This window comes from Oncorhynchus nerka, linkage group LG6 (assembly GCF_034236695.1).
Source record: "Oncorhynchus nerka isolate Pitt River linkage group LG6, Oner_Uvic_2.0, whole genome shotgun sequence".
NCBI classification, from domain to species: Eukaryota; Metazoa; Chordata; class Actinopteri; order Salmoniformes; family Salmonidae; genus Oncorhynchus; species Oncorhynchus nerka.
In genome coordinates this window covers 66,724,106-66,749,405 of record NC_088401.1, presented here as the reverse complement: position 1 = coordinate 66,749,405, position 25,300 = coordinate 66,724,106, and the positions used below count along the sequence as shown (strand labels likewise).

General features: G+C 43.7%; 1 protein-coding gene across 6 annotated transcripts in view; it reads left to right on the top strand.

The window, feature by feature from the left end:
- The window catches only part of diaph2 (diaphanous-related formin 2), a 736,531-nt gene that overhangs the window by 235,318 nt on the left and 475,913 nt on the right, over window positions 1-25,300 (top strand). For 5 of the 6 annotated variants that reach the window (XM_029662408.2, XM_029662405.2, XM_029662406.2 and 2 more), the window contains 5 exons: window positions 907-1,025; window positions 2,094-2,158; window positions 4,010-4,114; window positions 10,729-10,797; window positions 15,585-15,905. In XM_029662408.2, the coding sequence (XP_029518268.1) occupies window positions 907-1,025; window positions 2,094-2,158; window positions 4,010-4,114; window positions 10,729-10,797; window positions 15,585-15,905 (679 nt within the window). The remainder of the gene's footprint in view (window positions 1-906; window positions 1,026-2,093; window positions 2,159-4,009; window positions 4,115-10,728; window positions 10,798-15,584; window positions 15,906-25,300) is intronic. The other variant, XM_029662409.2, reaches the window with a different exon arrangement.

Genomic DNA, 25,300 nt, shown 5'->3' with positions numbered 1-25,300 from the left:
ATGCTGTACCGTACTGCCCTGAGGAAGTAATCCTAATCAAATATGTTGGCATAGACATCATAAGTACTGTAAATTTGATATGACTGGCAATAACTCCTCGTAACCTATAAAGATTCACATTCATTCTGTTAATCCGGGATTTAACTAGCGTTGACCAGGAGAAAATGATAACTGTACCTCTAGTGTGGATTTGAGCCGAGCGACAGTTCCCAAGAAACAGTCCCCATCATAAATATTCAGCCTCCATGTGCTCAAGTGGGGGGTATTTCTGGTGGAAATTTTTTATTTCTGCTGGCACCATTCAAGGTCATGCTTGGAACATCATTATTTGTCGCTACGGGGCTCAGCTTAAGTTGACATTGTATTTGCTAAATGTCACTTGCAATTAAAGTTGATCATATAACTGGGGAAAGGTCACCCGCCAACTTGGGTGGCGCGAACAGGAGTCCCCGGCCGACTCAGACGCCGCCCGCCGCCACCCGAGACCCCATCGTTCTGTCACCCTCCCAAAACACGCAACATGTTCTCCATGCCATTGTGCTTTTAATTACACATATTACACTGATTAGATTTGCATTTCAGGTTTATGGGCACCCTTAATTGACAAAGATGATTACAAATTAGTGACGGCCGGCTGCGCAGCCCGTTTGTCACCTTGAATAGCCGCAAGTCATGCTGCTCCGAGTTCCACGTCCCCAGGATTAATCTTAGCGATTTCACGATCAGCATAAAAGCATGTAATCAAATGTAATTCCAATTTTTTATTTTATTTTATCTGTCATTCTGTGACCTCTAGCTCGGCTAAGGGGATATTTTGTGGATAATTAGGGCTGTGTAAGTTTGTGTCATTCTCCTGTTCTTGATGTGCATGCTGACTTAGTTGTGTTCTGCTCACTGCTCTCCCAGGCCCCAGTACTACAAGGTGATAGAGGAATGTGTGTCTCAGGTGGTTCTCCATCGCAGCGGGATGGACCCAGACTTCGGGTACAGAGAGAGACTGGATGTAGACTTCACCCACCTCATTGGTAGGTCTGCCAGAGCTCTGTCTTTCCTCTGACATTTAAAAGGGTGAATCTGCAGCCAGTAGGACACCATTATACACCTCCAAAACTGGTTGAAATGATATCATTATTAACACATTTGAAAAAGTGTTTTGTTTCTGGTTAGAATTACATAATTTCAACCAGTTTTGCCTCCTAGGTCTCCCTAACCTACATACTGTACAATATAGCTTGAATCAGTATCTCTTTTTTTAATACTAGTCTTGTTATTCATATTTTGTCTCCTAATCGGTCTAAAGCATCCTCAGATATATTTTTCTGTTGTACTGCGCGGACAGCAGGATGTGGGTGTTGCTAAAAATGGTGCAATATCCCTCTCATTATTATCTATCCCCATTTCCCTCCTGAGAGCCTTCCCAGAAAACCTGCAGCCCCTTGACATGTATAGGAAAAGGTAGTCTAATTACGAATAAATAATGCATTACCTGTTAGGTGTGACTGTGGCACATCATGTCTCATCATAAGCACATGGAGATTTCACAGCGTCTTCACTCTGCCGAGGACATTCATCAGCAGAGTTTCTTGAATCCTAGAGGAAACAGGGTCTATTTGCCCCAAATTAGAAATGCAGTCATTCATTTCCTTCAAGTAGAGACAAATTAATGAAATAACTAAGTGTTTTTATTTTTATATTTTTGTTCTTCTGTTATTGTCACTAACAGTTCTGTGTGGCATCGTGCCGACAAAGTCTCATTAAAAGTTTCTGAGCCCATCCGTGATTTTCTCACATTTTTATATCGCTGTAATGAGTTGAAAACAAATGTTTCGGGGCTTGGTTTTTAAACATTGGCAAACCTGCCGAACAGAATACAAATCTCCTGGGGGATATGTCAAGAAAAGAATGAGCCGACAAGTGCCTTTCCCCCCTTTCTTCACTCATTCCCTCTCTGTCTCTCTGATGTAATATTCCTTTTAGGGTTGATCTGGAATCTTAAGTAGGATGTTAACAATGTACAGTGTAATTGAGAGAATCAAAGTCACTCCGTGGGTTCTTACTGTCGTTGCTGCTGTCTGCCCTCTTTTTTCTTACAGATCAGTGCGTGGATAAAGCCAAAGTGGATGAGAGCGAACTGAAGGCTGCTGAGTTCTCCAAAAAGGTGAGGTACAGTGCATCATTCCCCTCAACTCCATTGGTATGCCACCACCACGCTCCCATCAGAAAGCCCCCCCCCCCAAGAGATCCTGGTCCAGCTATTGATTCTGGTCCCTGATCAATAGCTGGTGAAATAGTTTAACAAACTCTCTCAAATTTCCGGAATAAAGTTTTAAAGTAAAAGCTACAATGTCGAGGAAAGATTGGACCAACCTAACTCCTGAAGATTTTATCTACTTTGTAACTGGATGGAGTAGCCTACTTTATTCTGCGTTCACGCTGATCTTCAAACAGAGGAATAAAGTGAATGAAGTGTATTTTTACTATGTAATGATAGACAGTGCAATCAATTTCCACTATATATTTGTGACCGACCGCCTAATATTTGTGACTGACCGCCTAATCGGACTTGTTCACATTACTGTCTCTGGTAAACACACTATATCAAATCAAATCTAAGTTTATTTGTCTCATGCGCAGTATACAGAAGGAGTAAACAGTACAGTGAAATGGTTTCATAGTAGCAATATCAAAAACAAAGTGTCCAGATCAAAATATTGTATAAAATATTATTAGATGATGTACCTGACATACTTGTCTAAATTGATCATCTGGCAAAGTCTTTTGTTCAGACATGCAGCTACCTAGCTAAACAATGAACCGGCATAATCCCAACTCATACTACTACCAATACTAACATTGTCATAGCTGGAGTATGAATCTGCAGGTAGCTAAAGGGCTACTGTAACCAACTAGGTTCAATGTTAACTAGTTAACATTAGGCTATAACTAGCAATGCAAATGGATTTCTGATTAAAATAATATTACTACACAGATCATACCCATAACGTTCGCCAGCTAGCGAACAGTGCACTTTAACTTGCAATGAAAATTAGAAACGTATGATATCTGAAAATGTAGCTAGACGCTTTACGGCAGACTGGAACCATTGAACTTCGTTATGTTTGTAGCTACATCTTGTTTGGCAGCGCGTTAAGTCCCTACGTTTCCCACTGACCGTGGCGTGTACATGCTCCTGTACATGGCAGACCAATCCAAATTCATCTCCCGGCATGTCCAGCCCATCCATAATCTCAGCCAATCATGACTAGCGAGAAGGTTTCCGACTTTTTCCGTGGATTAACCAACGAGGCTTGTAATTGAATGATTTCATTCATATTTACGGATGGAATATAAGTTTGTTATTTAAACACATGAAAGTTCACATATTCCAGAATGCGTTTCTGCCAAAAAAACACATTTGGATTTTTTTTATTTTTAGACATACGTTCAAATGGCTCTCTTGTTTAGTAGTGACGTGCAACATTTCATGAAACGAGTCACATTTCTTTAGTACACCACCAGTACTGTGAGTCACTGGTACTTCCAGCAGAATCCCCCCAGAAGTGTTTTGGTGCATGTGAGTCAGACCTTAAAGACATGGTACTCTAGTTTGAACCAGTCTGTAAAGGCATGGTACTGTATCACCACGCCACATATGCCCCCACAGTCCCCCCACACCCCTGCCTCTGTGTGTGGGACATCAGAGGCGTCCTGGGTGTGAGTGGAATGAGAGCAATGTCCCCTCCTGCGGCAGCAGTGAAAACATTGTCGTGACACAGGTTGCTTTCCCACAAAGGTTAGATCCGTCACCAACACATGAAAGCCGGACCCAAACCACAGCCAGTGGACGACAGGGTAGAGGCCACCAAAGTCCTATGAATAGAGGTAGGAGATGGGGCCAAGTGTGTGCGAGACAGTCTGTATCGGTGTGTGTTGACTTGCCCTGCAGTTGGCCATTCACTTGAGACAACTTGGTCCTAACCGGAGTGTGTGTTGTGTTGAATTGTTGCAGTTCGATGAAGAGTTCAGCGCCCGGCAGGAGGCCCAGGCCGAGTCCCAGAAGAAAGAGGAGAAAATCAAAGAGCTGGAAGGGCAGATCTGCAATCTGAAGACCCAGGTAAGGACCAGAGGAGACGAGAGGAGCATACACACCCATTACTCCAGACTGCAGTCTGAAGCCACAAGCTCCCCATAGAGGTATTGTACAGTGTCTTGTACAGTGTCCATGTGTTCACAAATATATACACAGTCTGTACCACACGTTTTACCGAAATACGTAGTCTCTACCACTGGAAACCCAACCTCATTGCGTAGTTTAATGTTCAAAACAGTATTGAGGAAGGCATAAGAAAAAAGGGATTGGGGCAAGCAGCAAACATTAATCACATCATATTTACAGTGACAAGTAAAAATTATGTGAACCCTTTGGAAATACCTGAATTTCTGCATAAATTGGTCATAACATTTGATCTGATCTTCTTCTAGGTGGATAAGAGCGTCTGCTAAATGCCTTAAATGTAAATGTAAATGTAGACAAAAACAGTCTGCTTAAACTGATAACACACAAACAATTATATGTTTTCATGTCTTTATTGAACGCGCCGTGTAAACAGTGCAGGGTTGAAAAAGTATGTGAATCCTTGGATTTAATAACTCCCTCCTTTGGCAACAATAACCTCAACCAAACGTTTTCTGTAGTTGCGGATCAGACCTGCACAACGGACAGGAGGAATTTTGGTCCATTCCACTTTTCAATTGTTTCAGTTCAGCAATATTCTTGGGATGTCTGGTGTGAACTGCTCTCTTGAGGTCATGCCACAGCATCTCAATCGAGTTGAAGTCAGGACACTGACTTGGCCACTCTGACTGGCCACTAACTCTGTGTTTTGGGTCATTGTCCTGTTCTATCACCCAACTTCTGTTGAGTTTCAATGGGCGGATAGATAGCCTAATATTCTCCTGCAAAATGTCTTGTTAAACTTGGGAATTCATTTTTCCGTCGACGATAGCAAGCTGTCCAGGGCCTGAGGCAGCAAAGCAGCCCCAAACCATGATGCTCCCTCCACCATACTTTACAGTTGGGATGAGGTTTTGTTGTTGGTGTGCTGTGCCTATATTTCTCCACACATAGTGTTGTGTGTTCCTTCCAAACAACTCAACAGTAGTTTAATCTGTGCACAGAATATTTTGCCAGTAGCGCTGTGTAAGGTGCACTTTTGCAATCTTCAGACGTGCAGCAATGTTTTTTTTGGACAGCAGTGGCTTCTTCCGTGGTGTCTTCCCATTAACACTATTCTTGTTTTAGTGTTTTACGTATCGTAGACTCGTCAACAGAGATGTTAGTATGTTCCAGAGATTTCTGTAAGTCTTTAGCTGACACTCTAGGATTCCTCTAAACCTCATTGAGCATTCTGCGCTGTGCTTTTACAGTCATCTTTGCAGGACGGCCACTCCTAGGGAGAGTAGCAACAGTGCTGAACTTTCTCCATTTATAGACAACTTGTCTTACCGTGGACTGATGAGCATCAAGGCTTTTAGAGATACTTTTGTAACCCTTTCCAGCTCTATGCAAGTCAACAATTCTTAATCTTGCGTCTTTTGAGATCTCTTTTGTTTGAGGCATGGTTCACATCAGTCAATGCTTCTTGTGAATAGCAAACTCAAATTTTGTGAGTGTTTTTTCTAGGGCAATGCAGCTCTAACCAACATTTCCAATTTCGTCTCATTGATTGGACTCCAGGTTAGCTGACTCCTGACTCCAATTAGCTTTTGGAAAAGCCATTAGCCTAGGGGTTCACATACTTTTTCCAACATACACTGTGAATATTTAAATGATGCATTCAATATAGAGAAGAAAAATACAATTTGTGTGTTATTAGTTTAAGCACACTATGTTTGTCTATTGATGTGACTTAGATGAAGATCAGATCAAATTTGATGACCAATTTATGCAGAAGTCCAGGTAATTCCAAAGGGTTCACATAGTTTTTCTTGCCACTGTAGTTGTTTCTCCAAAGCATGTTTGTCCAAGATGACCTTTTACTGCAGTGAGCTGAATCAGGGCCACACGAGTGTTTCTTCGTAGTCTTAAACAAATCCACTCTGAAACTAAAGTATACACCTCGCACACAATGTTATGGGCTTAAAAAAAGACAACACAGCAGTACCATGTCAGATATAGAGTTGAGATTAATTCAATGTTGAGTTTGCATTGCACTATTACACTTTATATACATTTCAGAAGACTGAATTATAACAAAACCGTTTGACAGAGAAACACTGGATTTTCGGCTTTCAAAAAATAATGTTTATTTATTATTCATAACATTCCTCCCTAAAGGACGATTTGATCATTTGACTGTAGGAAAGGACTATTCCGGTTGTGAGAAAAAAATTACTTTTACTAATTTGGTCAAATTGAAACCTTTCTACCCCAATCACGGATGCCAGGCTCTAAGTGGGTATTTTCCAGCCATACGGGAGCGTTTGATTCAGTAAAGGGTTCATCTCCTTTTTAAAATGTCGGATTTGATATTGGCTGAATTGCTCCATGGCAGCCTGTTCCATGCAATTGTATTATCACAGAGATGGATTTCATTTCTTCTCTGGCCTTGGCATCCCCATCTTTTCCCAGACAAAACCCCTCAAACCTAAGCACAGAAAATGACTGCTATTTCCTCCTTAACCCAATTTGAAACACTTCAGTGTTGCCTTGGGACAAAAGGGCAGTTTGCTTCCCTGCTTACTGAATGTAATATAAGCCAGTGTTGAAAGATGGTATGGCATCCAGTAGCTGAGATTGTTTTCCTCCAAACTAAATTCTGTGGCAGTTGCAAATGTCCACGTTCCACATCCCTTTTCCGCACCTGCACATTTAGCTCTGTACTGCGTCGCCGGGACTTTTTCCAAAAAGTTGCTGTCATTAAGGTCCCTGGCAGCCTCAGTGATCATTTATTCTCAGTATTAGTGCGTGGCGTGAGGCTTGGTCCTCTTCCTGTCTAGACAGAGGCAAGTTTTTTTTCTTTCTTCCCCGATTGCACTTAATTTGTGTGCAGTCCTCACTCCCCCACTTCATCTGCCGGAGTGCCATGTTGCCACTCGTTACCTTCTCTCTCGGCCAAACTCGTTCATCATTCACTCATCGCCCCAACGATTGCCCGCCCGCTGCATTCACAAATTCATGAGGCCAACATGGTGGCCGGGTCCCGTCCGCACCTCTATCATCCTCTCTTTTTCTCTGGTCTCTATATTTCTGCTTTTTTCTCTTTCTCTCTCTCTCTGCTTTGTCTTCTCCCTCTGCTTTGTCTTCTCTCTCTGCTTTGTCTTCTCTCTCTGCTTTGTCTTCTCTCTCTCTGCTTTGTCTTCTCTCTCTGCTTTCTCTCTCTCTCTCTCTCTCTCTCTCTCTCTGCTTTGTCTTCTCTCTCTCTCTATCTGCTTTGTCTTCTATCACTCTGCTTTGTCTTCTCTCGCTCTCTCTCTGCTTTGTCTTCTCTCTCTATCTGCTTTGTCTTCTCTTTCTATCTGCTTTGTCTTCTATCACTCTGCTTTGTCTTCTCTCTCTATCTGCTTTGTCTTCTCTCTCTATCTGCTTTGTCTTCTATCACTCTGCTTTGTCTTCTCTCGCTCTCTCTCTGCTTTGTCTTCTCTCTCTCTCTATCTGCTTTGTCTTCTATCACTCTGCTTTGTCTTCTCTCGCTCTCTCTCTGCTTTGTCTTCTCTCTCTATCTGCTTTGTCTTCTCTTTCTATCTGCTTTGTCTTCTATCACTCTGCTTTGTCTTCTCTCTCTATCTGCTTTGTCTTCTCTCTCTATCTGCTTTGTCTTCTATCACTCTGCTTTGTCTTCTCTCGCTCTCTCTCTGCTTTGTCTTCTCTCTCTATCTGCTTTGTCTTCTCTTTCTATCTGCTTTGTCTTCTTTCTCTCTCTGCTTTGTCTTCTTTCTCTCTCTGCTTTGTCTTCTCTCTCTCTCTCTCTCTCTCTCTCTCTCTCTCTCTCTCTCTCTCTCTCTCTCTCTCTCTCTCTCTCTCTCTCTGCTTTGCCCTCTCTCTCTCATTGCATGAGGCAGTGTCACCCTCTGCTTACCTGCTTTCCCTGAGTGCTCCTTTTTAAGCACTGTTTTTCCAGGCTTTTCCCCCTCCCACTAACAGGCCCCCGGTCTTTTGAAGCCAGTCTGTTTGTGGTGCATTAACAGGTAGTGTAACGGAGTGAAGCCTCCGAGAGTCAGCTCCTTCTCTTCCTGCCGTCTCTGAACGCGCCTTCAAAGGCTGCTGGAGCTTTGCACATCAACAGACATCTGCCTCAGCAGGGAAACATCTAATGCGCTTGGCGAGAGCTCACTTGAATATGGCTGCGAGTTCTTCAAGTTACATCCAGGGGGTGTGTTGGTCTAAAAAAGGGCTCGATGTAAACATGTATGTTGTCACGCCCTGCATGGCAGGAATGCGCTCGTGGTCAAATTGGTTTCTTTAAGAAATGTGTATGTGTAGTATAAGGTGATTTTTCAAATGTTTTCTTCTATTGCTTTCACATTGGAGGCACAGAGAAAGACTGGTACCTTTTGAGTAGGATCCTCCTCACTAGGAACACTCTTGCTAAGAACAGACATGTGTCGTCAATTTGATCTCTTCGGGCATACTGTAGGAGATGTGCCATAGCTCTCACAATTTCCGCCGCGATCATGACACAGATTATTTTGTTTATCTGGCAACACGTTATCAGGAGGTACACATTTTGCAATCACAGCAATATTTAGGTTGCGGTGCTGAAGTCTTGCAATGGAGCACATAAATGGAAATGTGGGCGCTAACAAGATACTCTGTTTCAATAAGACAATTATTTGAATTCTAAAGGGTATCCTTCCTGGTGATGATGTACAGGCCTGTTTCTTCCCTTGAAAACGAAGTTTCTAGTCAACCTGTTTTAAAAGGGTTGAAACTGCAACAGATGAACACAGTGTTGTACTAAGCCATTATCTTCCGGAGTGCAGCACCTCTAAATCCATGCAAAGACACTACACTCAGATTGTTCATCAAAGCTGCTGTGGTGGTACATCTGTCATTTTATTGAATATGAATGAAGTGGGATCTCTGTTCACATCTCGTCGACAGAGCTCTTCGTGGAAATAAAAACATGTCTCTCTGTCTCCTAGCCCCTGCTACTTCACCTTGTCTGTGAACCGACGGATTTAATGAGAGCCTGTCTCAGGGAGCTTCCACCTTTTGATGTGTCTGTTTGATTATCCCCGCGATCCGATCGAGCACAGGTTTCGCCTGTAAACATCGACAAAACGCAATGAAAACACATCAAATGGAACTAATCCACCTCCCACCCCTGCCAACCCCTACGAACCCACCTCAGCTCAGAGATAACGGGGGAGGCGTTCGTAGAATTGGATGAGGTTGAGATGAATCATTTTCAGGTGCGGTAGATACCTTGGACCTATTCTGTGCCATGCCATTAATGGGCTTTAACAACCTGGAGGTCATGTAGCCGAACCAGCATGGCCAGGAATGAGGTTGGAAGGTGTAGCGGATCACTCTCTCCTATCTGGCTCTGCCAGTCTACCTGCAGACCTCTCTCATTCCCAGACTGGACTGAGCTTGTAATGAATGCAACAGGCCTCTCCATACAACCACCACTGCCATGTGTTCTCAGTGGTTGCCAAGTAATTCACCGTCAAATGTAGCAAGTGTTTGACATGCATGTTTCTCTGGCTGTTATTAACCTCAAAACATTTTTTTATGTCAATACCTTAGGTTTAATACTTGAGTGTAATGTACTTGAGTTCCATCAATCGTATCTTTGAGTCTAAGATATGCCTGAGGGGTTCAAGTTCCATGCCATCCACTTATCGTGTGGTTACAGTTTTTAAAATAGAGGCCTTGAACTCGCCATAGTCCATAGTTAAGGATGGAGTGTAAAAGAAAATGTTCCCCATTCACCTTAAGATTGCACTTTACAACCACGTTCTAAACTCTGGTGAAATGGAAGTCCTTATTCGTTCTCCTTTTCCATTACACATGTTCAATATTTAATACTCCTCAGTCCACAGTAAGGCTGTTCTATAGGAACGACTCCATATAAATGTGTTTCACTACGCAGTTGAGTTTGTACCCATCTACACAACGGCTGTTATTAAGACGTTAGAATGTGATGAGGTCATATAGAGTGAAATATCAAAGCGACAACGAAATATTTGGGATAAAATCAATGCCTGTCGTATATATCTGAGAGGGGAAAGTAGGGAATGCGATTTGCTAGAACATATTAGAACGTAGCGTTCCAAAGGGGACCATTGAATAGGTTTTGAGGATACAAAAATAAATGTCATCCACTGTGTGAACATATGGATGGCTGTTTCATCTAGGCTCTGTAGATTACTAAATTAGGTTATTTTCCATCTAATACAAAAGGCACTTTTAAATGCTGAAAATGACTTTGCTTGTTTGAGGATATGAAATAAATGTGATCTTGGTATTCTATGTGACAGGTAGTACTAATTTATCTATATTAATTTCATCATAACCATGTTTTAACTGGGAATATCTCTGTCACTTACTCCTCTGCTTCACCTGTTTGTGCCTTGTGTTGGCCTGTGTTCTCTGTTAACAAAAGTACTGGTGTTCCTCTTGTCTGTCTAGCTAACAACCCTCTTTGTGTGCCTCTCTGTTGCTCTCTGTATATGTGTGTATGTCTGGGTGTCTGTTGTGTGTTTGTGTGTCCGTCTGTCCAGTTAGCTAGCGAGGCAAACAAGCTCAAAGAGGCTCAGAAAGTCATCAGTGAAGCTGAGTGCCAGGTGCAGGTGGGTGATACCTTTGCATCCGTGCCCCTCCCTTCCCTTTCATTCTTCTGGCATGGTTGACCGGTATTGGCTGCACATTGAGAAACCTAATCTTGAATTAACTCATGAATGCCCCAAACTCAATCAACGCACATTACACGTATGATGTTTGCTCTGATCTTTGCATATGATTGATTTTCGATAATTGTGCAGTGATCTACATTATATTCCTCATAATCTGTTAATAGTGCCACACTCTTGGTCTGTAATTGGAGAATGCAATGAGTAATAATCTGTGCGATTTTTATACATTTTTTATTTCACCTTTCTTTAACTAGGCAAGTCACTTAACCTCTAGCGTCGAGCAATCCCGTATCCGGGAGCGTAATTATAGCCTCAAGCTCATTACCATAACGCAACGTTAACTATTCATGAAAATCGCAAATGAAATGAAAGAAATATATTCACTCACAAGCTTAGCCTTTTGTTAACAACACTGTCATCTCAGATTTTCAAAATATGCTTTTCAACCATAGCTACACAAGCATTTGTGTAAGAGTATTGATAGCTAGCATAGCATTAAGCCTAGCATTCAGCAGGCAACATTTTCACAAAAACAAGAAAAGCATTCAAATAAAATAATTTACCTTTGAAGAACTTCGGATGTTTTCAATGAGGATACTCTCAGTTAGATAGCAAATGTTCAGTTTTTCCAAAAAGATTACTTGTGTAGGAGAAATCGCTCCGTTTTGTTAATCACGTTTGGCTAAGAAAAAAATCTGAAAATGCAGTCTCTACAATGCCAAACTTTTATCAAATTAACTCCATAATATCGACAGAAACATGGCAAACGTTGTTTAGAATCAATCCTCAAGGTGTTTTTCACATATCTATTCGATGATAAATCATTCGTGGCAGCTGTGTTTCTCCTCGAAGCAAAAGAAAAATACACGCAGCTGGAGATTACGCAATAATTGCAACGGAGGACACCAAGCGGCCACCTGGTAGATGTAGTCTCTTAAGGTCAATCTTCCAATGATTTGCCTACAAATACGTCACAATGCTGTCGACACCTTGGGGAAACGACAGAACGTCTAAGCTCATTCGTGACCCATACATAGCCATATAAGGAGACATTGGAACGCAGCGCATTCAAAATCTGGGGCACTTCCTGTATAAAATTTAATATTGGTTTCACCTGTAGCATCAGTTCTGTGGCATTCACAGACAATATCTTTGCAGTTTTGGAAACGTCAGAGTATTTTCTTTCCAAAGCTGTCAATTATATGCATAGTCAAACATCTTTTCGTGACAAAATATCTTGTTTAAAACGGGAACGTTTTTTTATCCATAAATTAAAAGAGCGCCCCCTATATCCAAGAAGTTAAGAACATTCTTATTTACAATGACTGCCTAACCCAGACGACGCTGGACCAATTGTGCGCCACCCTATGGGACTCCCAATCACGGCCGGTTGTGATACATCCTGGAATCAAACCAGGTCTGTAGTGAGATGCAGTGCCTTAGAGTGGCTTCAGAGTGGTGCAGCGGTCTAAGACAGAAACATCTGGGGCGGCAGGTAGCCTAGTCGTTAGAGCGTTGGACTAGTAACCGAAAGGTTGCAAGATCGAATACCCGAGCTGACAAGGTAAAACTCCGTCGTTCTGCCCCTTAACAAGGCCGTTAACCCACTGTTCCTAGGCCGTCATTGAAAATCAGAATTTGTTCTTAACTGACTTGCCTAGTTAAATAAAGGTTAAAGTAATCTCAAATGAACTGTTCCATAGAAGATAATCAAATGTGGACGTGTGATGTAATTCTCCCCAATAAACACCTTATGACTGAATCTCTGCTTTGCTCATTAGAGCCGAGATTGGGGGAAGGTTTAATTGCATAATAGTCCAAGCTAATTACCCACCCGTCTGACCTTCCCCCCGTTGAGGTCTAGAAGCTGTGGACCCCTCAATGAACGGGTTAGATTTCAAATCACTCCATACTCCTACGCTAATCAGCGCTCCAGATGAGGATGGCCTAGCAAGAGGGCTAGCTGCCAGGAAGCCATTAGGAGGCTCACCTCTCTCTTGCTCCCAGCTAACTGTGGTCAGTGGTCAGGCTGGAGCTGCCAAGACCTGGCCAAAACACAGCACCATTGGTCTGTAAACAGCCTTTTAAAATGGATGTTTGAACCAGAGAAACCAAAACAACTATGTTGCTATAGGGAGAAGGTGCTTGAAGATCCTTGCTGCTAAGATTGGAGGATGTAGGAAAGGAAAGGTACTTCTGTGATTTACCTGTGGGAGAAGGTAGAACCCTCCAGGGCACTGTCGAATGCAGGGTTGATTAGCCTTCCATAGACGAGGCTGGAGGGCCTGCAGCACGGCGGGACGAGAGAGAAGGAGGGAAAACAAGAGAGGAGCTATAACAGGCTCAGAGGGCCCCTGAATGTGGAAAAGACAGCACTCTAATTTAGCAGCTAATTTGCTTCCATTCTCTCATATTAATCTTAAAAGAGAAAATGGGCCACGACGGGCTCTGAGATTGACAGACGTATAATCATTGGAATGGGAGCGCACCCGTCGAGGGGTTTTGGAGGCGGCCTGCTTCAAACGCTCCTCACCACTTTTTAAATGTTTTACCTGATAGACATTCCACGGCTGGCATTGTGTAATCAAGCACTCTGTAATACCTTCAAAAAATTTGACCGGACGCACATTATCCACATAATCCAATAATGTTTTTGGTCAATGTGGTGTAATTGTTGCTGGGCATACTTTTGGAAAGAAAGACCGTTGTCATCTTCTAATCAAACCAGGTCAAGTCCTATCTGTGCCATGGGCGGTCTAATTGCTCCATTTGCATATGTTTTGTCTCTAAACCCCCCCCCCCCCTCGCCTGTCTCCCCCGCCTTTATCAATGATTATAAATACCTGTTTGTGCTGCAGAGCTGTATGATAGGGCAGACTTGTCAAGGGACTGGCTGGTCTGTGTCTTATCGGTAATGGGTTTAATTTTGCCCGTCTACCGCCTAATAGCCTTCCTTTGTGAGCTCCATCTTGTCGACTTCAACATTGCTTATCTAGATGTCTAACAGTGGCCAGACAATCCCCTGGCTTCTCCCCAATGGTTATGTGTCGGCTGAACATGCACTGTGCACACACACGTCAATAGGGAATGAATGTACTGGTATGTGAGGATTTGATACAATACATTATCTACCCACCGAACCCTCCTGCAATAGATAGTGTTGGCATAGCATTAGCATGCCATTAGTTTCCTCATTACCAATTCAGGTTCAGGTGGCTCTATTCATCTCATACGCTTCATCTATTAGCCAACTGCAGAAGCAATTGTCATGGTAATCAGCACCAACAATTCAGGCTTGTCTATATTGGAGTCTGATTAAATGAAACGCATCATATGTATAAGAAGAGGGGGAATCATTTTTCCATAAATAGACAATACAAATGTTCTCTACTTTAATTCATATTCAGAATGACTTCAGAATCACAGAAGTCTCAGAAAATATGGACTTTCTGTTTCTTCTTTGTGGAACACTTTACATAGTGTTGATATGCAGCATTCATAAATCATTCATAAAGCCTTAATATGTATGACATAAAAAGGCATAATGCCCTACATATGTTTATATACCCTTTAAGGGTGACCTCTGAAGGGTGTTTATTGGATTCTGAATGGTGTATATAAAGGTGTATACACACACACTCTGAACTGAACAGCGATTGCACGTACACAGTGCTTCATCCAGACACATATAGCCACAAATATACTCAGCATGTCAGAGATCTCTCCAGAGTACTTCTAATGGGAAAGGTGACATACCTCCCTGCAATATTGTTCTGCTGCCTATTAGGTTCTTGTTTATGTAACTACATATTTAATGTGTCTGGTAGACTGTCTCAGGGAACTGAGCGACCCACTTTCCCCAGTGTGAGGTGGAGCGGAGCTGGTTAGGACTCCTGAGTGTTGGCCTCTGGCTGGCTGATAGGGTACTGATAAAATGACTCCTCTGAGTGTTGGCCTCTGGCTGGCTGATAGGGTACTGATAAAATGACTCCTCTGAGTGTTGGCCTCTGGTTGGCTGATAGGGTACTGATATAATGACTCCTCTGAGTGTTGGCATCTGGCTGGCTGATAGGGTACTGATAAAATGACTCCTCTGAGTGTTGGCCTCTGGCTGGCTGATAGGGTACTGATAAAATGACTCCTGAGTGTTGGCCTCTGGTTGGCAGATAGGGTACTGTTAAATTGACTCCTCTGAGTGTTGGCCACTGGTTGGCTGATAGGGTACTGATAAAAATGACTCCTCTGAGTGTTGGCCTCTGGTTGGCTGATAGGGTACTGATATAATGACTCCTCTGAGTGTTGGCATCTGGCTGGCTGATAAGGTACTGATAAAATGACTGGTGTAATTACCGTCTTCAGTCCCTAACAGAGACATCACCCAGGTCCATTAGCCAGACTGGTGTAATGACCGTCTTCAGTCCCTAACAGAGACATCACCCAGGTCAATTAGCCAGAATGGTGTAATTACCATCTTCAGTCCCTAACAGAGACATCACCCAGGTCCATTAGCCAGACTGGTGTAATGACCGTCTTCAGTCCCTAACAGAGACATCACCCAGGTCCATTAGCCAGACTGGTGTAATGGTGGTTAAGCTCTGGCCTCCAGGTCCCCAGCCTACGATTGACAAGGATGACATGATTTACAGGGCAGACGGGGATGACATGAGTGCAGGGATGACAGGGGAATATGCACCATCATTAACATTGATCTCCCATCTTTGTAGATTGCAGCCGGACCAGCGGCGGCCGGGACAGGAGTCCCTCCTCCAGCCCTACCGGGGGGATTGGCACCCCCTCCTCCGCCGCCTCCTGGCATGGCCAGCATGCCCCCTCCGCCTCCACCCCCGCCACCTCCAGGTGTAGGGCCACCCCCACCACCCCCTCCCCCCGGTTGTGGTCCACCACCTCCCCCACCCTTCCCCGGGGCTCCAGGTATCCCTCCGCCTCCTATGATGGCCATACCTGTCATCAAGCTGCCTTATGGACTGGAGGCCAAGAAGACCTACAAGCCTGAGGTCGTCATGAAGAGGGTCAACTGGTCCAAGGTAAAGTAGCGACAGATGGAGCTGTAGGTACTAATCGAGAGAGTGCACCCTATTCAACACTACCGTCGGTCTATTCAGGCAAGCGTTCAGCCACAGGGTACACTACTCTGCACTCTGCACTAGAAATCCTCACGTAAACAATTTCCACTGCTCGAGTGTACTTGCATTCACACACACTCTTAGCATAATTGAATACAGATAATGTGTTGTGTAATATTCCATCATTTAAATACGATTTCAACTGGGGCTGTTCTCTTCATATGGGCTTTATTCTACTCCCAGTTAATTTATCTATCGCCCGAGGGATTCTAGAAGTTGCAAGCGGCATTAATTTAGTGGTGTTTTGCATATGCTTATGTGTGACCTTGCTATTTAATCTTCAATTATTGACAACAGCCAAAAGGAAATGGTTGTCTCTCGCTCGCACTGTGAAACCCTGTTGAAATCTAGCTGAATCGCATTATCAGTAATTGCGTAAATGGAGGCAAGTCATATAGCAAGGTTGCACGTCTAATAAGAGACAAAGTTCATTGAAATGTATTTATTATGTTTTTCTCATTTATCTTCTTTTCACTGTAAGAAAATGAGCGTGTTTGCATTCATGAGTGCGCAACTTTTCACATCCGTCTTCTTCCCGGAATGGCAATGACAATGTACGTCTGCATTAACCTTGCCTCCGCAAGCACTTCGGTTGGGAGATGCAAATTAAATGGCTAGATGGCACTCAAATGCCTTCAGAGTCACCTGTTAGGACCAGAGTCATCCGTCTTCTCTGTTAGGACCAGAGTCATCCGTCTCCTCTGTTAGGGCCAGAGTCATCCGTCTCCTCTGTTAGGGCCGGAGTCATCCGTCTCCTCTGTTAGGGCCGGAGTCATCCGTCTCCTCTGTTAGGACCGGACTCATCCGTCTCCTCTGTTAGGACCAGAGTCATCCGTCTCCTCTGTTAGGACCAGAGTCATCCGTCTCCTCTGTTAGGACCAGAGTCATCCGTCTCCTCTGTTAGGACCAGAGTCATCCGTCTCCTCTGTTAGGACCAGAGTCATCCGTCTCCTCTGTTAGGACCAGAGTCATCCGTCTCCTCTGTTAGGACCAGAGTGATCCGTTTTTCCCTGTTTTCTTTTTTAAAGCATGTAACAGATTTTTCAAGCAGCGCCGATGGACATTGTTGCTTGGAGGTGCTGTAATTTCTCTTACAGTGAGAACCACATGTTTACGGCAAAGTAAATGATTGCTCAGGCTGTGTCTTATGGCGGTTTGCAGCAGCAGTGACATGTCCCTAACCCCAACCCTCGCCTCTAGTCTACCACTTAACTGGAGCCTCTTTACAACACTGTACTCCACTTAATGAGAATATCACAGTCTTCCTTTTGTTAATGAATCCATTTTGGGAGGGTGCTCGTTTGAGCAGGTTGTGTAAAGAGGCCCAAAAAAAAGACTACATATGTGTCTCCCACAAAATCCTCAAATGTATTTAGCAACAACCAGTGGGCAGGCTTGTATTGGCAAACTACCTCACACACTCAGGTGGGGCACTAGTTAAATTAGACAGCATCAGCTGCTGCTGAGGGGATCCGTCGATACGGTGCTGGAGCTACAATTAGTTTTGAGACTGGTGAGGAGGATGCATGGAGGGCGGGCTGCAGCAGTGGAGTAAAGCAGTGATTTGGGACATGCTGCTGTATCAATGGAGTGGAGAGAGGAGGGCCAGAAGCTGTGGGTTAGGGTCAGTATCTGTCATCTACTGTAAGACACGGTTAAGCAGAGGGGGCGTCTAGATTTGGTTCGTCCCTGCTGTGTTTGACGTGCTCCACGTCGATTGGAAGCATTTGTCCATTAGAAACAATCTCGTATTTTCATCTAAAAGTGATTGATTTCAAAGGAATTGAAGCATTTGAACTTCTCTTGGAGTTCCACAATGTTATTTCAGCACAGTATTTCGTGGATTGTTACAAATTCGAAAGAAAGTGAACACTTCTATTGTAGCACTACTAAGTAAAATAGGGAAAAATAAGAAACAATTAGAAAAATGCTTGCCATTGAATCTCTCGTACAACCGTAATTATCGCACAATTGCAAACGTATTTAGCTGTAATCACGCAACCAGGCTGTTTTCCAGTGTAAGGCTGATAATTTCTTCTAGCAGGGTGAAATTGTAATATTTAGACTTCACATTCTGTTACCCCCCCGATATGCAAGACATGAGATGAACAATGCAATTATCTCCAAACCAGTCAATTTGGTTTACAAACGATGCAGAATTATAATTATCCTTTCAGAATGACACAACTGTAATTTTATAAATTAGCCTACTCGCGTAGACAAGACAATAATGAGAAAGAAACAAAATGACCTCAGAGACCCCTCCCCCTTTGTCAATATAAGCAGTAAGTATATGAGCCGATCTCTTCCTGAACTCCTATGCCACTCAACTCTAATTTCCTTCTCATGTGCTGGTTGGGTTCAATAGGCTATCCATAGAGGAGTTCAGAGGGGCACTTCATTCATCCTTCATCTGTGGTTGAGCTTTGCATTCACAGCAGGTTACCTTGTCAAGGGCCATCAAACTTTCAAGTAACCACTCTAGCATGGCATGAGTTACCTCAAGCTTCCAGAGAGTAGGAGTGTCGCGGCCCATGAACATGGTCTCCTGTCACAGGAGCCAATGAGTGTAAGTTAAGTATGCAAGTGATTAAAATTTAAACGGCCTTGTTCCCAACTGTATGCTTACTGTAATGACCCTATGTGTCCATCAGTATCAGGGATTAATCATAATGTTTACATCTAAGGCTGCGTTTAAAACAGACCCATTCTGATCTTTTGCACAATTAATGGTCAGAATTGGGATGCCTGTGTAAACATAGTCTAAGAGTTTTCATTTTTGAAATGGAAAAAATATTGCAATACTGGTATCGTCACAGCCTTAATGTCCAACCCTCTGCAGTTCCTTGATTTCTGTGGTGCTTCCTTTACTATCACATCCAATGGGTATTTGTGAGGGCTTCCTTTGAATATGACTTCTGTAATAAGCATACACATGATACTGTACACTGTTGTTTGCAGAGCAGAGCCACAGCGTCAGAAGCTGATGTGAATTAACTACAGTAGGGCTGCGGTAGGCCCCTCCAAAGTGATTGAAATAAGACGGCGAGTGGCAAGAGGAGAGAGGCCCACAGCTACTAGTCTCCCATCAGACCATCACCACAACAGCCCTCACACATAAAACTAAACTGATTTAACATGTCTTTGGTACATAATTGGTCTAGCCTATACTCCAAAATGTAACAAATTCTAGTAATCACCATTGAGTGTGGACTGTATTAGTATGTATACTGGATGGACTGGTAACCTTATGCTACTCTCCAAAATGTCTGTCCATGAGTCTGTGAGAGAACCTATAGCCCTAGGCGATAATGTTGGTTCATTGACTGTGAAAAATAAAATACTGATTTAAGATATCATTGGTAGATAATTGGTCTAGTCTAAATTCAACAAATTCAGAGTTGGCTTAGAATTTGTATTTGATTTTGAATAGCCTAGTAATAGAGCTTTTGATTTTTTTTGTCATAATTAATAGGCTTGCAAACATGTTACTCTAGATCAGTGGTTCCCAAACTTTTTATAGTCCCGTACCCCTTCAAACATTCAACCTCCAGCTGCGTACTCCCTCTAGCACCAGGGTCAGCGCACTCTCAAATGTTTTTTTGTTTTTGCCATCATTGTAAGCCTGCCACACACACTATACGATACATTTATTAAACATAAGAATGAGTGTGAGTTTTTGTCACAACCCGGCTCGTGGGAAGTGACAAAGAGCTCTTATAGGACCAGGGCACAAATAGTAATATAATAATAATCAATAATTTTGCTCTTTATTTAGCCATCTTACATATAAAACCTTTATTTGTTCATCGAAAATGATGAATAACTCACCACATAATTCTGCAATGTTGATTTGTATTGGAGAGTCTTAGTCTTAAATCATTTTCCACACACAGTCTGTGCCTGTATTTAGTATTAGTATTAGTATTTCATGCTAATGATGGCCGAGAATCCACCCTCACCTAGGTATGTGTTTGCAAAGGGCATCAGTGTCTTAACAGCTGATATGCCAAGGAAGGATACTCTGAGCGCAGCCCTATTCAGAAATTTGGCAGTGGCTTCTGATTTAATTCAATTTTCACAGAACCGCTTGTTGCAATTTTGATGAGGCTCTCTTTTTAATGAGGCTCTCTTGTATGTAAGTGGACTGGAGACAGGGCATGAAAGGGTTAACGAATCCAGTTGTTTGCGTCATCCGTTTCAGGAAAGTACCTGCGTAATTGTGCACCCAGTTCACCAGATGCTTCGCTATATCACATTTGACATTAGCCGTAAGCTTGAGTTAATTTGCACACAACAAAGTCATGCAATGATTTAAAGACCTGTGTGTTGTCCTTGTTAATGCAGACAGATAAGAGCTCCAACTTCTTAATCATAAATTTTGTCCCACATGTTGAATATAGTTGCAGAGAGTCCCTGTAATCCATTCAGGCAATAAAAAAATTCACCCAGATAGGCCAGTCGTGTGAGAAGCTTGTCATCATGCAATCGGTCAGACAAGTTAAAATTATGGTCAGTAAAGAAAACATTTAGCTCGTCTTTTAATTCCAAAAAAACATGTAAAAACTTTGCTCCTTGATAACCTGCACACTTCTGTATGTTGTAAAATGGTTACATGGGTGCTGCACATATCATTGCATAATGCATAAAATACACGAGAGTTCAGGGTCTTGCTTTAACAAAGTCAACCATTTTCACTGTAGTGTCCAAAATGTCTTTCAAGCTGTCAGGCATTCCCTTGGCAGCAAGAGCCTCTCGGGGGATGCTGCAGTGTGCTCAAGTGGTGTCGGGAGCAACTGCGAGCACGCGCGTTACCACTCCACTCTGTCTCCCTGTCATGGCTTTTGCGCCGTCAGTACAGATACAAACACATCTTGACCACCAAAGTCCATTTGATGTCACCAAGCTGTCCAGTACTTTAAAAATATCCTCTCATGTTGTCCTGGTTTCCAGTGGTTTGCAGAAGAGAATGTCTTCCTTAACCTCTTCCCTCTACTCGGGACGCTTGCGTCCCAACTAGAGCTCTGGAAATGCAAATGTGCTACGCTAAATGCTAATAGTATTAGTTAAAACTCAAAAGTTCATTAAAATACACATGCAGGGTATCGAATTAAAGCTACACTCGTTGTGAATCCAGGCAACAAGTCAGATTTTTAAAATGCTTTTTGGCGACAGCATGAGAAGCTATTATCTGATAGCATGCACCAATACACTACAACACAAAAGCACAGCAGGGGACGTAAACAAAATAATTAGCATTTCGGCGTTACACAAACCGCACAATAAAATAGAAAACAGTCATTACCTTTCACCATCTTCTTTGTTGGCACTCCTAGATGTCCCATAAACACTATTGGGTCTTTATTTCGATTAAATCGGGCCATATAAAGCCAAGATATCGTTATATGTAGACTGTGTGATAAACTAAAAAAACAGCGATTTCACAACGTAACGTCATTTTTTAAAATTCAAAAAGTAGACGATAAACTTTCACAAAACACTTCGAAATACGTTTGTAATGCTACTTTAGGTATTAGTAAACGTTAATAAGCGATAGAAATCATCAGGAGGCGATGTAAAAATCATTAGCTGTCGTCTTGGAAAAAATTTCACGAGAGAGCTCTTCAAAATGATCTGGGTGGAGACTGGAGGTAAGTGGTTCCCCTGTTTCGGTTCAACCAAGAATCAAAGATGATTCAATTCACAAGACTCTAGACAACATGGGGATGCTGTGGGAGTTGAATGCTCGGTCTTATCTAATTCGGCTCACTGTGAACAATTGCTGGAAGTGGTGCAAGGATATTTATTTCCATTTTCTGTGATCAGGTTTTCCTGCGCTTTCCGATGTAACGCACGTTATGTTATAGCCACAGTCGTGATTTAACCAGTTTTAAAAACGTCCGAGTGTTTCTAACCATATGAACGTACTATATTCCTGGCATGAGTAGCAGGGCGCTGAAATGTTGCGCGATTTTTAACAAAATGTTCAAAAAAGTAGAGGGTAGGAGCAAGAAGTTAAGTGACCCCCCATAAACATAACAGACATACAGTATACCAGGAGCTGTGCCAGGCCCGCCACGTCTGTTGACTCATCCAGCTGTAATGCATGTAATTCGCTGGCTTGTAATGCGAAGCATTAATTGTTTCAAAACATCTCCTGCCATGTCACTGATGCGTCGTGAAAGTGTTATTTGATGAAGGCATTATCTGTATAGTTTTTTTTGGCTTTTTCCCCCAGCATTGTCCCAGCAATATCTACAGCAGCAGGGAGAATGAAGTCCTCCACAATAGTATGGGGCATGCCTGTCCTAGCCACTTAATAGCTCACCATATAAGACGCTTCTAGCACCTTCTTATTAATGGTATCTGTTGCTTTTATACATGTCTTACTACTCCAAAGTTGTCTTTATTCTCGCTCAAATACTCCTCTGGTTTATTTAAGTTGTCATGTTTCATTTCTAAATGTCTGCGCAAGAGTGAAGGTTTCCCGTGAGAGAGTAACGGTTAATGTGATTGGATGTTAATTATTTGACCAAGCTACCTGTATTTGACATTGTGTAGTTATTTCGCTGACCATTAGGTGGTTTAATAGTTTTTTGGCAGTGAAACGCGGCTACTCAGGCAAGAAAAAAACCTTGCCCGAATGTTTAGCCCCGTTGGAAAATATAAAAATGATCTCTTGTCTCGTTAAGGGGCTAATAACACAGGTTGCATTGAGAAACCAATTGTCCCGGCCCACATTTTATCTATATATATATAATGTGTGAATCACATTTTTTTTGGCGTACCCCTGACGGCATTGCGCGTACCCCTGGGAATACCTGCTCCAGATGTTCCCAAACAGATTTAACTTTTTTTCCCAAATTAAGCGCCAGGTAGCTGCAGAAACAAGATTGGAGAACCCATGTCATACAGAGTTTGGCTGGAATAATACCTGTCGGGTCAGTGAGATAATACCTGTCGGGCCAGTGAGATAATACCTGTCGGGTCAGTGAGATAATACCTGTCGGGCCAGTGAGATAATACCTGTCGGGCCAGTGAGATAATACCTGTCGGGCCAGTGAGATAATACCTGTCGGGCCAGTGAGATAATACCTGTCGGGCCAGTGAGATAATACCTGTCGGGCCAGTGAGATAATACCTGTCGGGCCAGTGAGATAATACCTGTCGGGCCAGTGAGATAATACCTGTCGGGCCAGTGAGATAATACCTGTCGGGCCAGTGAGATAATACCTGTCGGGCCAGTGAGATAATACCTGTCGGGCCAGTGAGATAATACCTGTCGGGCCAGTGAGATAATACCTGTCGGGCCAGTGAGATAATACCTGTCGGGCCAGTGAGATAATACCTGTCGGGCCAGTGAGATAATACCTGTCGGGCCAGTGAGATAATACCTGTCGGGCCAGTGAGATAATACCTGTCGGGCCAGTGAGATAATACCTGTCGGGCCAGTGAGATAATACCTGTCGGGCCAGTGAGATAATACCTGTCGGGCCAGTGAGATAATACCTGTCGGGCCAGTGAGATAATACCTGTCGGGCCAGTGAGATAATACCTGTCGGGCCAGTGAGATAATACCTGTCGGGCCAGTGAGATAATACCTGTCGGGCCAGTGAGATAATACCTGTCGGGCCAGTGAGATAATACCTGTCGGGCCAGTGAGATAATACCTGTCGGGCCAGTGAGATAATACCTGTCGGGCCAGTGAGATAATACCTGTCGGGCCAGTGAGATAATACCTGTCGGGCCAGTGAGATAATACCTGTCGGGCCAGTGAGATAATACCTGTCGGGCCAGTGAGATAATACCTGTCGGGCCAGTGAGATAATACCTGTCGGGCCAGTGAGATAATACCTGTCGGGCCAGTGAGATAATACCTGTCGGGCCAGTGAGATAATACCTGTCGGGCCAGTGAGATAATACCTGTCGGGCCAGTGAGATAATACCTGTCGGGCCAGTGAGATAATACCTGTCGGGCCAGTGAGATAATACCTGTCGGGCCAGTGAGATAATACCTGTCGGGCCAGTGAGATAATACCTGTCGGGCCAGTGAGATATAATACCTGTCGGGCCAGTGAGATATAATACCTGTCGGGCCAGTGAGGTAATACCTGTCGGGCCAGTGAGGTAATACCTGTCGGGCCAGTGAGATAATACCTGTCGGGCCAGTGAGATAATACCTGTCGGGCCAGTGAGATAATACCTGTCGGGCCAGTGAGAAAATACCTGTCGGGCCAGTGAGAAAATACCTGTCGGGCCAGTGAGAAAATACCTGTCGGGCCAGTGAGATAATACCTGTCGGGCCAGTGAGATAATACCTGTCGGGCCAGTGAGATAATACCTGTCGGGCCAGTGAGATAATACCTGTCGGGCCAGTGAGATAATACCTGTCGGGCCAGTGAGATAATACCTGTCGGGCCAGTGAGATAATACCTGTCGGGCCAGTGAGATAATGCCTGTCGGGCCAGTGAGATAATGCCTGTCGGGCCAGTGAGATAATACCCCGTCGGGCCAGTGAGATAATTCCCCGTCGGGTCAGTGAGATAATACCCCGTCGGGTCAGTGAGATAATACCCCGTCGGGTCAGTGAGATAATACCCCGTCTGGTCAGTGAGATAATACCCCGTCTGGTCAGTGAGATAATACCCCGTCGGGCCAGTGAGATAATACCCCGTCGGGCCAGTGAGATAATACCCCGTCGGGCCAGTGAGATAATACCTGTCGGGCCAGTGAGATAATACCTGTCGGGCCAGTGAGATAATACCTGTCGGGCCAGTGAGATAATACCTGTCGGGCCAGTGAGATAATACCCCGTCTGGCCAGTGAGATAATACCCCGTCGGGTCAGTGAGATAATACCCGTCGGGCCAGTGAGATAATACCCGTCGGGCCAGTGAGATAATACCCGTCGGGCCAGTGAGATAATACCCGTCGGGCCAGTGAGATAATACCCGTCGGGCCAGTGAGAACATGCTCCTCAAAAAATGGTTGATGTGTGGAGTGAAATAAGTGTTATATTTATTTCTCAGCTGCTCATAGTAAGCACATTCTCCGCTGTAAAACCGAAGTAGCCGACAAAATGTACAGGTGGAGGGCCTCCCGAGTGGAGCAGTGGTCTAAGGCATTGCATCGAAGTCCTTGAGGCTTCACTACAGACCCGGGTTCCATGCCTGCCTGTGTCGCTGCCGGTGCAGGAGACCCATGAGGCGGCACACAATTGGCCCAGCATCATCTGGGTTAGGGAAGGGTTTGGCCGGCCGGGATGTCCTTGTCCCATCGCGCTCTAGCGACTCCTGT